This window comes from Halyomorpha halys, unplaced genomic scaffold, assembly GCF_000696795.3.
Source record: "Halyomorpha halys isolate HHAL.00 unplaced genomic scaffold, Hhal_1.1 Scaffold478.1, whole genome shotgun sequence".
Lineage (NCBI taxonomy): Eukaryota > Metazoa > Arthropoda > Insecta > Hemiptera > Pentatomidae > Halyomorpha > Halyomorpha halys.
The window spans coordinates 815,883-833,284 of NW_027114329.1; the positions used below are offsets into that span (position 1 = coordinate 815,883).

The 17,402-nt window shown below is 34.7% G+C and overlaps 1 protein-coding gene across 5 annotated transcripts in view; it reads right to left on the bottom strand.

The window, feature by feature from the left end:
- LOC106683341 (uncharacterized) overlaps positions 1 to 17,402 on the bottom strand; it is a 57,206-nt gene extending 39,804 nt beyond the window's left edge. For 2 of the 5 annotated variants that reach the window (XR_001343539.3, XM_014424738.3), the window contains exons 1-7: positions 16,769 to 17,400; positions 16,488 to 16,701; positions 16,150 to 16,290; positions 14,041 to 14,170; positions 13,638 to 13,782; positions 9,559 to 9,733; positions 7,117 to 7,233 (exon numbers count right to left, since the gene is read on the bottom strand). Coding sequence is in view for 3 of the 5 variants with exons in the window: in XM_014424738.3 (XP_014280224.1) it covers positions 7,117 to 7,233; positions 9,559 to 9,733; positions 13,638 to 13,782; positions 14,041 to 14,170; positions 16,150 to 16,290; positions 16,488 to 16,701; positions 16,769 to 16,921 (1,075 nt within the window). In the remaining 2 variants the exon portion in view is untranslated. Of the gene's footprint in view, positions 1 to 82; positions 1,981 to 7,116; positions 7,234 to 9,558; positions 9,734 to 13,637; positions 13,783 to 14,040; positions 14,171 to 16,149; positions 16,291 to 16,487; positions 16,702 to 16,768 lie in introns of those variants that run through there. The other 3 variants (XM_014424734.3, XR_010844547.1, XM_014424735.3) reach the window with 3 other exon arrangements.

Consider the following 17,402-nt stretch of genomic DNA (forward strand, 5'->3'; position numbering starts at 1 on the left):
AAGAAATAAATTAATGATATCTGTGTTCAATCAAATACAGAAAAAGACTAATGAAAAATCTAATTCTACTTTTGCCAAGTAAACACTATATTTCTATATCACTGAGAGAAAATAAATATGAACACTATTATTTTATGACAGCATCATCGTTCTTTAAAATTGTGAAAATATATCTAAAATTATGAAACCATTCATTATTTTTATAAGGAAGCTCTACATAAGGAGAAAAACTTAGTAATTTAATAATTTTTTTAATTGGGTTAGTGAGCTGAAAACTTCTCATAGAATGATTTCCATGTTGTTTCAACTTTTAATTTTTATTTAATTTGACCAGATAAGATGCACATTCAGTATAAATACCATGTTGTTTTATATTATATTATTGGTCAAGTTGAAAAAAATCACAAGATTAGTACATAGTAAACCATATTTATTCTAATATTAGTTTAAGTAAACTATACCATCTTTAAAATAATAAATAAATTTTTAAAAAATGATTATCATTTATGGAACAAAGATAACAGACTTAAAACTTGATATATTAAAAATACTGCTACAAATAGAAGAAAATATTTATGAACTTACTTTATAAATAGACAGGTTAATTTTATAGAACCAAAAAAACTTGATAATGAAAAACTGTTGTTAAGATGAAAATAGAGCTAACAATTTTTTCAATGCATTGATATAAAGATTGAATAGCTTACTTGTCCGTAGATAGGCCTTTTTGACTTTTATTTCTCATTAAATAAACTAATTACAATTTTTTTTAGAATATCACTTTAATAACTGTTAAACATAAAGAAACAATTTATATTATAACACAGAATATAAACACTTAAATATGATCAAAGTAATGAGAACAACAAAACTTATATAAATACAAAGTATTTGCTAAAGTATATAGCAAAGTTATAAAATTTATCAACTTAGTATAAAATATATAATAAGTATTAGATTTGTTCCAAATCTGCTGTTTGACAGCAAGAAAATTGGTGTGTGCAAGTACAGTACTGATTTTGGAATAGAAAAACCAAACTAAGCAAGTGCCCATCAGTTTTCCGACAGTCTAACCATTCATTGGACCAAGTCTAAGATAATCACTTATTTATCACAATAAATAAATAATCGATAATCTCTATCTGAGTACATAACTTGTATAATTAAAATTTATAAATATATTTTCTTTGACCAAGAAAGAATTCTCTCAATGCTTAAAAATTTACTGTAATTTTTTTTCAGCACGTACTTGGTACATAAATAATCATGTCATAACATAACTTTATACATGTTGTACTTGGTACATATGTAAAAATTTTCCTTTAAGTCATTTTTTTTCATGAAAATCTTTAAACTACAGTAAATATAGGATTGGCTGCATGTTGAAAATAATAATGTCAACAAAAAAATTAACAAACAATACATATAGTGTAACATACCACCTAAATTAGTCTCATATCTTTAAATGAAATTTTTAAGGACAATAACACATAAAAAATTGAGTTTTGTCCAAGAAATTTAATTAAAAGAAAAATCAGAACTGAAAGCAATAATTTTTAAATAACTTTTGAATTGTTCGAATAAATATATTTGTCTATATGTGTGTGTAAATATTTCCTTATAAATCAGTTTTATTAGCATTTCAGAAATACTACATTACCATGTTATGATGTTTGCCGCATTAATTAGAATGTACTGGACAATAAAGTAACAGTAAGAAAAACAAATACCAGTTCCAAAACTATCAATTACAAAAATTAAAGCAATTGAAACAAAATCTTTTGAAACAAAAATGTTAATCAAACCTGATGAGATAAATATTGTGTTCAGATCCAGCCGCAATTATTGGCTTGAAAATAGTATCTCTTACATCGAGTGCTAAAATTGGCTCAGAGCAAATATCTAAATAATATTCATATTCTGAAAGTTTTAGACTCAATAAATCTAAATCACAGCTCACCCGATAAATGTACACTATACCTAAAAAGATAAGGATAATAAAAGTATAACATAATTTTAACAAACATAAATATGATTTGCTATTATTTTTATAGAAAAAGAAAAACTTGTCTTATCAATGAGTCAATTGAAACAACAATTTCAGAAATGACATGTCATATTTTTACCAGTTTCTAGTGAAGAGTGATTCTAGAAATATTGTCCACAGATACATCTATTTGTGTAAAAAAGGACATTTCCCATGATCTAGTCCTGGTAAAAATTAATTCATAGAATTTATATGAAGGACAAAGAATATAAGTGAATCGCATGTTCTGTTTCTGCAAAAGAATAGGTTGGCATACCTGATGCTTAGATGTTGTAACTACCATGCTACAGAAAAGAAATAATATTTGTATATAGATAAATGGCTGAGGTATTTCAAAATATCAAAGAGAGAATCTGATGACATTCATGCTGTCAAAACCCGGCACGAATACTGTACAGATTGATTGATTTTATTTAAATCATGATTTTATACATCTAATTGCTGTGTATTGACAATACCGGCTTGGGAAAAAAGAATTTAATTTAGTTTTATTAAGTAGATATTTTGAACACTCATAATAGCAGTGATCGACGCGCAGGTAGAAGGGCGTTGCGATGAGACATCTAGTCGCAATTTTTAGGACAGCCAAGTCAGTTAGGCTTGTCCTCTTTAAACACCATATGTTAGGCAGTACTGACTTACTTCGAGGCTTTTTACACTGGTCCTTAAAGTAACAGAGGTCAAAGGCGTAGATGCTTCCTCAATTTTTCCATTATTAAAGTCCTTGGTTCCGCCCACAAAACATGATTAGCCAATAGAATGACTGGAAGAAAGTAATGGGGAGGAAGAACAGATTTAGCAAGGAAGAATGAAGGGAGGGCATTCTTGGGAAGTCAACGAAACACTAGAGAAGGAGAGAAGACATTTCCACCTATGCCAGGCCGATGAAGAAGAGCAAAGAGAGGAACTTTTGTGATTTGTGAGTAAAAAAAGACACAGTGAAAATTAGTGACCAAATGGTCGAGGTTAGGCCCAACGGTCATATTACCGAAAAGATAGAGGCGAGAGAAGCTGAAGAAGAAACATCTTCAAAGCTATTAAGGTTTAATGCCAAACAGGCTAGGAAAGATTCTCAGTGCGATATTTCGGAAGTATCTGAAGAGGCTGGATGTAATTCTGAACTCCAAAAAGTGAAATTAATCTAGGAGAATCAGAGAGTTTATATAAAAAATACTGACAGGAACATTACCACAAAGGTTCAGAACTACATCAACGGTAAGTTTTAGTATCTACTTGATGTAATTGAAACCATGCATGAGAAAACAAAGGAAAGTCAGGAAAATTTTGAAAATGTTTCTACACTATCAGTGGGGCTAGTATGACCGCAGTTGATATTATAAATGGATTACCGTCCACAACAGAAATCGGCACGAAAGCAGCAATCGTCCATGTGACCAAGTCGGGTTCTGCTCTCTTGGTTTGCTTGGATGACAGTTCTCATGCTTACCAAGTTAATAGGTGGCAAGAATTTCATGACAGAGAACTACAAGCTAAGCTAGCCCTGAGGAGGAAACCTAGGATTGAGGTGAGGAGTGTGCCTCACTCCTGCGATCCAGAGGAACTAGTTAGATGTTTGTGGGGAAGAATAAACAAGAAGTCAGTCTCCACTCCATTGATAAATGATGATCTTCGGCCGCTTTTCTCCACTGTGACTAGAAGGAATAACTTTACTAAGAACTGGGTGCTAGAAGTGCACCCCATGCTTAGGTTCCAACTATTAGAAATAGGAAGTGTCAATGGAGGGTGGTGGTAGATGACCTTTAAAGATCACCTCGATGCCTCTCGCATACAAAGTGCCAGGCTATGGCCACACCAAGGCCACATGTAAGGAAGAAGCTGTGGTTTGTATATGGTGATCAGTAAGTGGCCGTGTACTAAAGAAGTGTCCAATGAAAAAGGCCGAGGCTGCCCCGAACGGTGTGCGAGCAAAAGCACCTTTGAACCAAAGGAAGCACAAATCGGGTAGCCGAGAGTGCCAAGTTCACTTAAAGTGAGCCCAAGAAGTAGCGAAATCTAGTTTCAATAAATAAACTCACCATCCTCCAACTCAACATGGGCAGTCAGCATCTTGTGGTGAATGAGCTGAGAGCTCTTGCACAACGCTATGATGTCCTAGTGGTCCAGGAACCAAGCTGCTGTGGGAACTTGGCCGCAGGGTTTGGCATCACGTCAAGAATTATAGCCCTGAGCAGTAGAAAGAGAAGGCTGCTATTATAGTCAACAACTCCAATCTTGACATGATAGATCCAAGACATTACACCATGGCAGATTGTGCGACATGCAACATCAGGTGGTGCAGCAATCACTGCTAGCAATAGAAATGTGATCAGCTGCTCAGATACCAACAATTGGAACACGGTCTGGGGATCCAATCCCTCCACTCGCCCAACTGTGTTCACGCGGCATCGACAAAGGGTATGTAACACGCGGAATTAATTGGAACGCCTTCCAAAGTATGCTAAAAGGAGAGATAGTCGACAATGACTGGACAGAGGCTGAATCGGTAAATCTGGATGGCCTGGACTATAGTGTTTCCAGGATTACCGATGCCATCCGAAAACTCCCTCTGGCACCGAAAGGCAAGGGCTCAACCTGTCCTTTCGGGGATGCCGGCCTTAACCATCATGAAAAGAGATCCTGGGATGAAATCATCGTCGAAGAGTACAAAGAATCCCTGAGGTATTCCGTACAGGGTGGCCCTTGGCAAACTGACTCCACTTCAGATATTGGCAGCCCCCAAGCATGTATATTACCAGGCAACCACACTTGAAGAGGCAGCTGATGTCTTCATTGGGGTGACTTACCCCAGGGATGATCCGACAGGAACGGTTTGAACAAACAGGAAGGTTTTGTGAGACGCACCATGGTATACCTGCCTGATATGGACCTCTGCCCACCTTGGATCATGATCTCTGTACTGCCGTGGAAAGGCAAAAAACTGGCCATGCTCCCAGACTTGATGCTGTAGACGCAGCGATCCTAAAGAATAGTATCCCTGATATTGAAGAAAGGCTTCTTGATACTTACAATGACTGTCTGGAAAGGGGATACTTTCTAAGAAGTAGGAAGCTTGCCGATCTGAGACTCCTCTACAAGGGAGAGGACAGAGATAAGCAGCTCTAGCTTTAGAAAGGGGATGCCCTCAGGGTTCAGTACTTGGCCCAGCCCAATGGAAGCTTATTTTTGACGAGTTGTTGGGAGTCTTACAGAAAGTGCGGTTCCCAGTGGTTCCCTGCGGTTACATCAACGATCTGGCTGCAGTGGTGTCCTCTAATCAAAAAACTGATATGGCCCACCCTATTAATTTAATAATTCGAGGAACAAGAATATGTCTAAGTGAGGTAATCACTTACCTTGGCATAATATTTGGAAGAGGATTTGACATGACTCCTCACTTGGATTACTTGGAAAATAGGGTGGCCCAATCCTTGTTGAACGGCCTTAGTCGTGTGGGGGGCGCCTTCTGGGATACCCGATACGACAAGTACCATATATAAAGGAGTGGTCGTGGGTATTCTGAGGTATGTCTCCCCCGCCTGGAACCGGAATCTCTCGCAACGACACAAGATAAGATTGGGGACAATGCAACGGATGGCTTTGCTTAGAGTCACCAAGGCATACCAGAGTGTCTCACATGAGGCAGTGCAAGTTTTAGCCGGAGGGTTACATCTCAACTTTCTCCTGCAGGAAGAACTGATGATGTTTAAATTCCAGAGAGAGGGCTCAGTAGGTCTGCAGGCAAATCTTCAGGTGAGTGTTCACGAGAGCCCAAGTAAATGGAAAACCATTCTCCGGGAGGACACCACCAAAGAGTGGAACCGGCATTGGATGACAAGCCCAAAAGGTGCTACCTTAAGGAAATATTTCCACACCATTCGGTCATGGATGGAAGCAAAGTGGGTTCTCCCAGACTACTGGCTCTCTCAATTTCTCACGGGCATGGGGGATTTCGAGCCAAGCTTCATGGCCACAGGATGGATATTGACCCCTGATGCCCTAGTTGAGATGTTCCGGAGACTGCCTACCACATCATCATAGACTGTACCGCCTTTGATGCATTACGGGCCAGATTGCTGAGGGAAACCGGACTCTACGCCCTCACAGAGAACGACTTCCCTCAGCTAGTAAATGAGGAAAACTACCTGTATAACAAAGAATTTATACACGGGTGGAAAACAATTATTAGACCAAGCTACTTCAATCTTCATCAAAGAAGAAGACCAGCCCCTGGAATGCCTGCAGACGAAAGAGATGCAGAAGACTGAACCTTAAGATAGAAAACTAATGAAACCTGTCAGAAAACTGTACATGAATAATTAAAATTGTAAATTGATTTATTAGCAGTAGTTTGATGATGGATATGTAACATCGAACTGCTGCTGCACACCTGTATTGCTTATAAGGCAGGGGAAGGTGGAAATAAATAAAAAAGGACCATGGGCTAATGAAGCAAGGAACTGCCAGAGCTGCCCAGAACACACAATTTAAGTAATATTCCTAAGATGGTATTTTGTATGGCAAAGGAATCAAAGTTAGAGTCAATATATGTATGGTCTCATCTGGTATTCTCAATCCACAGGACATCAAGTGAACAGAATTTAAGTCAATAGGTCTATTCAGCTCTCTCTTATACCATTACACCTCAGTTGTAAATATAATATAATGCTAACCCGACTTAATTTTATAGTTTAGATTCCTTGCATGCCACCTGATTACCATAGACACCATTGGAAAGGATATCAAATGATTAAACATAAACAATTATATTTACCATGCCATAGCAAGGGGGTCTGTTGTATCTAATTCTGGGTTTGAATATACAATAATACATTTCTAAGAAGCCAAAAGTTTTATGCCTTTAAACTAAACTAAACAAACAAACATTTCTAAGAATTGTAAGTCAGTTCTGATAAGGAGCCGATAGAGATAGATAATAGAAATATTAATATTAATGGAAATACATATATAATAAAATCCAGTTTCTGGAGCCCCATCTGTAGAAACGCTGCTATCAGCCAGAAACATATCATAATTCAGAGTAAGTGTATAATGTTAAATTAAATTCATACCTGTAGACGAACCAAGAAGTAGTACCCCTGCATAGTAGTGAGTGCACAAAATCTGACAAGCCAAGGAGGACGTTTGATACTTTCTTGTTCTACCATCCACAATGATTTCCAATTCAACTATTAGATCCAATAAATAAAATAATTAGTGCAATAATATGTGAAATCAATATAATAAATTTTAGGCAAAATGCATAACATTAAAGTATTGTGTTGGATCTGCATTCAATTCATGGTTCTGTTACATTTCAAATATTTAGTGTAATTCATTTATAACATTATATTTACAATCAAATAAGGTTTTCACTTTTTATTTTCACTTACCTGTAATGTGAAATATATAGTAAGGGAATTTTTGAGTTGTTGAAAAATTTCTAATATGAGTTTTTGATGGAAATACTAGACTAAATATTATTAAAATTATAAACAGGGAGTTATTTTTGCTCCTGAAATTGTGAAATAAGAAGTTGGGAGACCTCTCCCAAGAACCACTTTAATCATCCTCTTTCCTTTCCCCTTCCCTCTCCCCATATAAGATCTCAATATATAGTTGGCTTTGTAGTTCTGGAGGGATATAGATTTTATGTATGAGTTTCTTAAGATTGTAATAATATTATTATTGTTTCTTTTTAATAAAAAAATAAATCTATTATTATTGTTTTTTATTTATTTATCTTTATATGCTTTCTATTAAAATATTTCAAGATAATTAAATTTAATTTATACTATTTCCCTATGAGAGCTTTCACATTAGATATGTTTCCTTCTTCTCTATAATGGTAACTCATAGAAGTGGTAACTCATGGAAATGGTATCTCATGGAAATGATGACCATGTCCCAGCCTTGCCCAGAGATTATTAAAGTATAATGTGAAAATTACTTGGTTAATGAAGAAAAAAAAAAAAAAAAAAGCAGCATCTATCTACTAACCTTTTTTGTTTAAGTAGTATACATATTAGCTGAGAATCAATGTTAGGCATGAGAAAGAATAAAACATGTGATAAATTCATGGGATACTGTGGAAAAAAACTTTAGAATGAGGTTTGCCTCATGCCTAATTTGTTAGGCCCTATCTCAAAAATAGTTCATTTTTTGTATTTAAAACACATGGCCCAATATATGTTCCATATGAATGTACTTCGGTATGATGTCTACGTCCTAACTTTTAAAAATCAATTTTTCTGACTCAATCGAACTTACCTCTGAAGCCTCTCACTCGTTGAAATAACTTTTATTAAAGTTTTAGGAAAAATTTAAGAATCAAAATTGATATTAGTCACTTTCCCATGAAATTCCCTTTCTTTAGATACCTCATTCCTCAAAATGCATTGCTCCTGAGAGTCAGAAAAGGGATCGATACTACGACATAATAAATATGTACAATGATATAGCCAGGCTTTAAGTGCCTGTAACACTCACTAACACATTGACCACTGTATTTCAAAAATAATACATATGAAGTTGAAATTATTAGCAGTAGCTCCAGAGAGTCTAGTCTGAGTCCATTTTAAATCCAGTCTGTTTATGTTTGGCTTACTAATAACACTCCATAACTAATATTCTCATAGTTTCCTTGCAATGATGTTGAAAGATAAATCCTGGCCATTGGTGTGCTCCTTCAACACAAGATTTCACTCCACTAATTTTTATCCAACTCCTTGCTCAACAACAACCTTTAAAAGTACTCTAGCCCATAATTCCAATTTTTGGAACTCATTGTCTCTTGCTAACTCCGTTAGCCACTCTCTTTCTCCCTCATCTTTCAAAGAACATAATTCCATAAGAAAATGTAAAATTAAACATTTATTTGTTCTGATCTGTCATTTCAAACACATTAAGTATTTTTGAGCAAATCAAAAAAACAAGAAGAGAACTCCGCTTTAACATTTTTTTTTTACCATTCACAAATAACTTATGAAAAATAAATTTTTCAATTTTTTTAAGCCCAAAAAAGGTGCAGCGAAATGTTTTTAGCCCAAGAAGTCATAGGGTCATAGCAAAAACATTTGAGAACTCCTGTTCTAACAACACTTGCTTATTTTATTTTTCAACAACGTGCAACTCTGAAAAATATTTTCTTGTGAGTGCAACCCCTTATCATACATGTAGGAGGGACTTGCTATGAGCTTTCTATAAATAGAGGTCCAACACACCCTTAATATCATAACTATCTAACTCTTAACTAGTTGGCAATATAGTTCTTTGCCATTTCGCTGAAGATGTCTTCATTCCATTAATGGGTTTTGTTACCATTATTAAGTGGGCAATTGAGGGTTAATGTCTGGTAAAACTGCACCATCCTTAACAAGTTGGTCAGCTAACACATTTCTGCATATTCTATGATGTCTTGATTTTCTTGCTTACTATAGCTGTCTATGAACTATTTATTAGAACTATTCCTTATTAAAGTTTAAATAAACATTTTTATTAAAAATATTAATTACCTCCATTGATAATAATGATAACTCCTAAATGGTAATTTTTTATTGAACAGTGTAAAAATTCTAACATATCAATCTTGTAGTAGTTTAGTGGATGATCCACAGTTTTAAAGTTATAGTCAGTAACTTCAAACATTCCTATGTTTTTTGAGTTTTCATCATAGTCTAAAAGTAAGATCTAGAAAAAGAAAATTATTTCAAACTTATATACATAAATTATATCAAACTTATATATATATATTAAAAATGAAAAAATCGCAACTTAAACAGCAGAAAGTATTATTATTACCACTTGGACCATAAACCGTACACCATGGAACATAAACAAAGAGCAGTTCTCAAAAATTAAGTTAAGAAAAATGACAGAACAGGTAATCTGATAACAACCGGTAGTTGAACAGGAGAAACCCTAGGGCGTCTAGTCTATGTCTATTGCTTGAGGATTACATCCTTAAACATAATTAAAAATGGTTTAAATATATATTCCCCATATACAACAATGATATAGTCACCACCTCAAACAAGTGAAAATCTACCTTTCCCTCGCAGACTGCATAGTCGGACATATTACAGTACTCCGGACTAGATATTTATGATCTGTACACATGTGAATGGACCCCCAAGAACACATTGAGCGAATTTTTCACAAACACAGGTCAAAGCTAATATCTTCTTCTCCACTTGAGCATACATCGCTCCACTGGACTAAGTGATCTTGAAGTAAATTGAACTGGACTCCACATTCTTTTACTTTTTTGCTCTAGCACTGCCCCTAGCCCATAGTTCGATGCATCTGCCAAAATTTAAGATGGAAAACAGGAATCAAAAAGAACCAATTCTGTTGCTGTACTTATCCTCGTCATAATGTCTCCAAAACATATGTGATGAACTTCTGTACAAACCCATTCATTCTTTTCACTAAGAAGACTTTTCAAGGGTTCAGAAATTGTAGATAGGTCAAGTATAAACTTCATCAAGCAATTCACTATACCAAGATACGATAACATAATATAGAGATACAGCAATGCAATTCATTATGGTTTTTAGGCAGACAAATCAATAATTGCCTTAACTTTGTTAGGAACCAGCAAAGCTAGTCCTCTTGAACTCATAGTTGTCAACACTAAGGGTCAAACTGTTATTTTCAAACCTTTGTAGTAATTGTTATCATTAAAAGTTCTTTTCTTCTTCCTCTTTTTTTTCCTGATAGACCAAAATCATCTGATAAATTAAAGACCCCCTCTAAACCTTCAATACCATTTTTTGAAAATGTTCGGGGGCTGAAGTTATGCCGAAGGGAATGTGATAAAAATAAAATCTCCAAAATAAAGTCGAGAAAGTTGTAAGCTTTGCAGACAAAAGGTTCTAAAGACACTTGCCAGAAGCCACTGTTGGCATCAAGTCAACTGAAATATTTTACTTTGCAAATCAATGAAAGGGGTTCCCCAACAGAGGGCAACTGGAGTTTTCCCTACAGACAGTTTTAATAAACTCAATGTAATAAAGGAATAAATGGCTAGATTACTAATTGACTAGAATACTCCCATTTTTCTTCAGGATGGAAGACAACCACTCAGCAGGTTCATCTATCATCATAATAACCTCATCCTTTAACATTCGGTCTAACTCTTAAATGTATAGGAATTCCACAAGGACAACTATCTGAAAAAGGTTGGGCATTGGGTTTTAACTGAATACAATAAGGTGCTTCCTTACATTTACTCAATCCCTTAAAAACTTAAGGGAATGACCTTTTAATGTCTGAAAAAACAGAAAATGAAGCCTGCTTAACTTTAAAAGACACTAGACCCAGCTCAAAACCAAAATCAGCAATCTCCTTGAGGTCACTTGTTTGATATTTCAATTTCATTTTAACAGAACCCAATACTTCTAAAGGAGTGTCACCTGCCCCATTAAGTCAAAGTGATGTCCCCTGAATAGGTAGATTCAAGCTACTAGCGTATCTTTTTCCCAGGCAAGTAACATCGGTCCCAATGTCCAATGTTAATTTTATTGGAACTCCCTCATACATATACAATACATCCCCGCCAATGACACTCTACCTTTTTAGCCCAACACTTATCAGCAGAATCCCATCTTTGACCACCATAATAGTAACATTTAAATTTACCTTGTTCTTTTCTGGCCTCCACATGGAACTGTGGTCTGCTAGGTCAAATGTTGGTTGTCTCTGCATGGGACGGGCCCTTCTTCTGATCTCATGTCAGAAACAGAACTTCAGAGCTTCTCCATCTGACAAAGCCTGTCAGTCTTTTAGTGTCATCTCAAAACTGCAGCTAGGCACTTAATAGTTGGTTATATATATGTAATGAGCTTCAATAATATCATAACCTCACTGTAACTGACTTTGAAGCAGTTACAAGTCCAATCGCAATGATCTGCCATATTATATGTCGTTTAAGAACATTTCCACTCAAACTCCACCTGTTTGATGGTGAGTTATGAACCATATTCTTCCTAAGAATAATTTCTTCCTTAAACTAAAATTATATGAATATACCTTCATAACTTTCCCTCTTTTCAATACGTGTACCAGTCACATTAAAAAGGCCACAAGCCCTAGACCCCATAGAATATATTAAGATATCAATCTGCTGGGTTGTTTGCTTAGTCCTGATGCACTTATAAATAGTGTAAACTGGTTAAGCCAACTAGGCCATTTTGCTGGATTATTAAGATTGAAATAATTAGAAGAGTTTATCTGAAATGAGGACTCAGATTTCAGGAGCTGTCAAATTATTCCTTACGGTAGCCGATTGTTCCCTAAAAACTTCCTCAACTATTGCGGCCTTGGCTTCAAGCATCTCTTTATCCAAAGGTATGATGAATTCCAGTTTTCACCGCTGCCACCACATAATGTTGTTAATAAACTTTATTGCTCATTTTATTGAATGTTTTGGATGATGAATTCTAAGGAATTTCTAATGAAATTTAAAAGGGACGCCCAATCTATAGCAGAAGCTTCATTTTCTATGATTATATCAGAGCCTAGAAGCCTATATCTTAGTGACGCATACTGGCCACAATCTGCTATGTAATGCAAGGCAGTTTCTGGGGCCCGTCCACAAAATCAGCAGGTTTCATCATGAACTACTTCACATATCTTAAGATGTCTTTTAAGTCTGCAATGATCTGTAAGAACTCCTAGTAGCAATCAGAGTTCATTTCTGTTTAGGCTTAGCAGCCACTTAGTTTTAGAAGTAGAGGGTTTAGTTATTAGAATCTTGCCCTCTCTCAGCCCAATACATTCCCTCCACCCCTTGCCTCCTATCTGCCATATCCAGTCAAGAACTACTTTATGCTGATGCCTTTTAGAAATGCCTAGGAATGATTCTGGTCCTGTAGGAGGGTGCTCAGTCCCGTTTCTAGTAAGGTAAGCTGGTCAGCTTTCTCGTTGCCTTTGATTCTCTTGCATCCTGGTACCTACACTAACACCTTCTTTAGGCTCGCTAATGACTCTAAGGCTTGTTTACACTCTCTCACCAATGTAGAGGTGACTTTAGGTGACTCAAGGGCCTGAAGGGCAGACAAACTATCTGAAAAGATGGTGATACCTGTCCTTTCCGAACTGGTGACTTTAGGGCATGTAGCTGCCGACAAGATGGCAAACACTTCTGCCTGAAAGACAGTTGAGGATTTGCCTAGTAGGAAACTTAGTTCTATGCCTAAGTCTTCTACATAGACCCCAGCCCCCGTTAGTCCAGTCGGATCCTTTCTTGATCCATCAGTGAAATAGGGCAGATAATATCTTGGGGTTTCTACTGAACCCTGTACCCAATCCTCTATCATTGGGTATACATGACTAATTTTGGTGTCCAGATCAATGTAGAATTGGTAACTCGCTTTCCACCACTTAAGCTATTGTCGCATGACCAATAAATTCTCCCATCTCTTTCCACTGTCTACTTTCTTTCATTCTTAGATAGGCGAGTACCGTTTCCCCTTTTATCAATAGGTAGAGTAGTATTAAAGAAAGCAAGTCAAAAATGTTTAAGTTTACTCTTTAAGGATAAGCAATTACTAAATAAAATGAATAACTTGAAAATAAACCATATACTTACATTGCTGTTCCAAACTTGTACAACATTAGAAATCATCCACTCTTTCCTTTGGACTACAGTCTTCTTATTGTTCAATACATTTAAATTACAAACTAAGGAAGGAGAGCCCATATTAGTCACTGAAACTTCCTGTGACTCAAAATGCCTGAAGATATTAAAATCATTTTGACATATTTTAGCCTGATAATATTATAAAATATTTATTGATTACTCAAAAACTTTTCCTTGATGATTAAAAACAATCAAAATTAAATGAGTGACTATACCAGCATTAAGTATAATGAATAATATGATATAATGGAAATGGAAATCTGATAAGTGATGAGTAAATATAACTTTATGAAAGTAATATGAAGTCTATTGAAAAATTACAAGAAAAAAAATGGTAGACAAGGTAGCTTACTTTAGAGTAAGGAAATTGTTTAGTTTTGGTACAATTCTCGTCTGCCCCGTATGGAGATCAAAAAATATATATTGACGCAAAAGCAGTATGACCACTTCATCATGTTCCACATTTTCAAGAATCAAATTATCTATAAAATAAACATTATTTGATGTGAAATAATGGATAAAAGATAATATTCATTCATATGAAATGAATCAATTGAAAATTAAAATGTTTAAAGTTGTAGCAAGAAACATTTCATCAAGCTTAATTCAAGGATTTCAAGGCTGGGAACAGTACAAGGTACTTTTAATCAATTTACTGAATTAGGTTAAAAACAAAAATATTGTTTTTGGTCAGCTTCTGATAAAATGTATAATCTTGCGAATGAATTCAAATAATTATAAAGGTTGTGTTCCAGTTAGATAATGTCAAATTTTTACCTATTCCCTTAAGGTGGCCACTGACAATCACTCCACTCCTACATAACTCCTCCTTGAACAGGTATAAATTTGTTCAGATATTCTTAATTACGACCAAAAAATGATGTGGTACAGACTCAGTTGGACAATATTTTTTTTTTAATGGATATGGATGGCCCTTGGACATTTTAATCATGGGACTGAGCACCTTAAACACTACCAGAAAATCTGCTCTGGTTTCTGTCCTGCATTTATCTAATTGCCAGTCCAGCCCTCCTGGTCTATTGTTTCTATTCAGGAACCTCCTCGTTCCAATGTTATGGTTTAATCCAATCTTGGATTACCGATTTATTTCTTCTACTTCTTTTTCCTTAGAAAAAGAGAGTGGTGAAGTGCATTGGGTCTACCACCTTCTTTCAACCATAGATGAATTCTTAAACTGAGGGTTAATTCTCCTACTAACAATAACAGTATTTGATTCAAGTTATTTTGACCTATAAAAATTTAGTTTCATATACCTATATATGAGAATATATAAACAGAGTAAATTAGTAAAGGCATTGAATTAAAGGAACAACGACATGTGTCGTTCTCTGACTTTGGGTTTGATTCCATTCCTGTGCAGAAAGGCTAGGAGATAATCTTGCAAAGTAGGTAATCTGAAATTAACAATAAAGCCTTTCCTCAGCAAGTCCACATGCAATACTTTTTAGAGAAATCCATCCCATCATTTTCCTTCACAACCTTGTTTTTCTTTCTAATTTTATATATTCCCGAATCTTTATTTCAAGTCAATCCTTTAATTGGGGGAATTATACGAACTCTGATTCAAGGGAAAGTATGTATACTTCTTTTGTCAGTCAGTCAGTTATAATGATTATAAAAGGTGTCCCAAAATTAACGCAAGATTTGAACTAAATAAAAAACCAAGTTTATTTTTCTTGAAATTTTTTTTTTTAATGAATCATAAAGTACACGGGATAAGTCTATGTATGGAATATCACATAGAGCAAATGGCCTCCACAGCTTTGCTGACAAATATGCACTCTATTGTCAAAATTTTCCAAGACCATTTTGCATAAATGAGACTTTATTTCATTGAAGTAGCATTTAATTTCTTCCTTCAAAGTACGTGCTTGTGGGCATAGACCTTTGACTTCAAATAACACCATGAAAAGAAATCCAATGGTATTAAATCACACAATCTAGGGAATAAATTGTAATCACTCAAATGAGTATATGGCCAGAAACTGTTTCATGCAGTAATTTAATTATTCCATGGGCTGTATGGCATGTGGCACCATCTTGTCGAAACAACAATCCGTCTACATCAATATCATTTAATTAAAGCAGAAAGTGTTATCATGTCCCGATATCGAGCATCAGTACCATTCACTACCAGTGGATTCAAGGTATAATGGGAAAATAGTAGCAACTCAGTTTTTAAGCAGAAGATGTGTATGGAATTCTCTTCAGTGCATGCTGGATATATGACTGATGAAGATTGAAAAGTCAAAGATTCTATAACCTCAGATGATCTGGAACATGCTAAACTACCAACAAATTATATTCTCGGTAAGAACTGTATCATATATTCATTAATTAAAATTTATATAATAAATATATTTATAATGAGCCGGAGATGTAATATATAATAATTGAAAGAAAATAAATAAATTTAACAAAAAAATCAACAAATAAATACCATTTTTTTCTTTCTTAGTATAACATCTCAAGTAAATATCTTCTATTGAGTTACATTGATGGAGAAGCACTTTTTCCTTAGTAATGAAATTTACAGCTTCTAAAACTCCCTCATTCTTGGTAGCAATAAAAATCCAATTGCCTGAAAAGAGCAGATCAACAGAATGAACAATCATATCAATTATGGCAAACCTAAGTACAATTTCGAAGCAGAAAAAAGAACATTATTCAAAACATGTTAACAGTTACAGTTCCATTAAATCATTAGAGCAATTACAACAGCAGCCATAGAAACTAAAAACCTTAAAACTAACATTTCATTGATATCAAAAAGAATACCTGAAAACTTTATTGATGAAATACAATTTCTGGTTTTTTTAAAGAATTTATTGACAGTTGGTATCCAGTATTTTAAACAATTCCATTTCCTCCAACTGATATAAACTGCTTTCCAACATATTTCTTCATCTAGCCAGTATTTTGGATATAAATTTTGTAAAATATCAATAACAAAATCTTTTTCCATTTCATACATACACAATAGGCCCCATTTCTAAAAATTATATAGCGATAGTTTGCATCCTATTAAGAGATAAATTCATAAAATATATTTATTTTACCTTTGAGGTAAATTTGTTAGAATTTTCAATACATTGTTTCCATCTCTTACAAGATTTCATGAGATTCCCTAAGGAAGTGCCATCACAATAAATAATTATGTTTTCCATTACCTCTGAAGGAAGATTGTCCAAATAATGTATATGAGATGACATGATGAACTATGATATAACAGGTATCAATGTCTTCTAACAATTATTTAATTTTTAAAGCAGAACTATATCCTTCTCTTTTAGATATTTTAGTGCACATGAAAACACAATGAAAAAACTATAAAATTCAGTTAATTTACAATAATAAAACAACTTTCGTAATTCAGTATCCAATAAATAATAATTCAATTTGTTATTCCCTGGAATTTGGGAAAGTTATTGCAGCTATTAACTTCAAAACTAAAGGCGGTTCGAACATATGTATCGTTGACGGAAGAGGAGGTCCAATAGAACGGTTTCATCAAATGAATTGTAGGATATTGGTGGAAAGAGTGTAATAGAGATAGTAAGCTGCCAAATAAATTGAGGCTAAAAAGGTGGGTCTTATAGACCAAATTCCCAGTTTGAAGAAGAGCAATGGTCTCTTCATTCGCTGCGTTCTGTCTGTATTTACATTACAGTTGTTTGAATTATTTTAACCTTG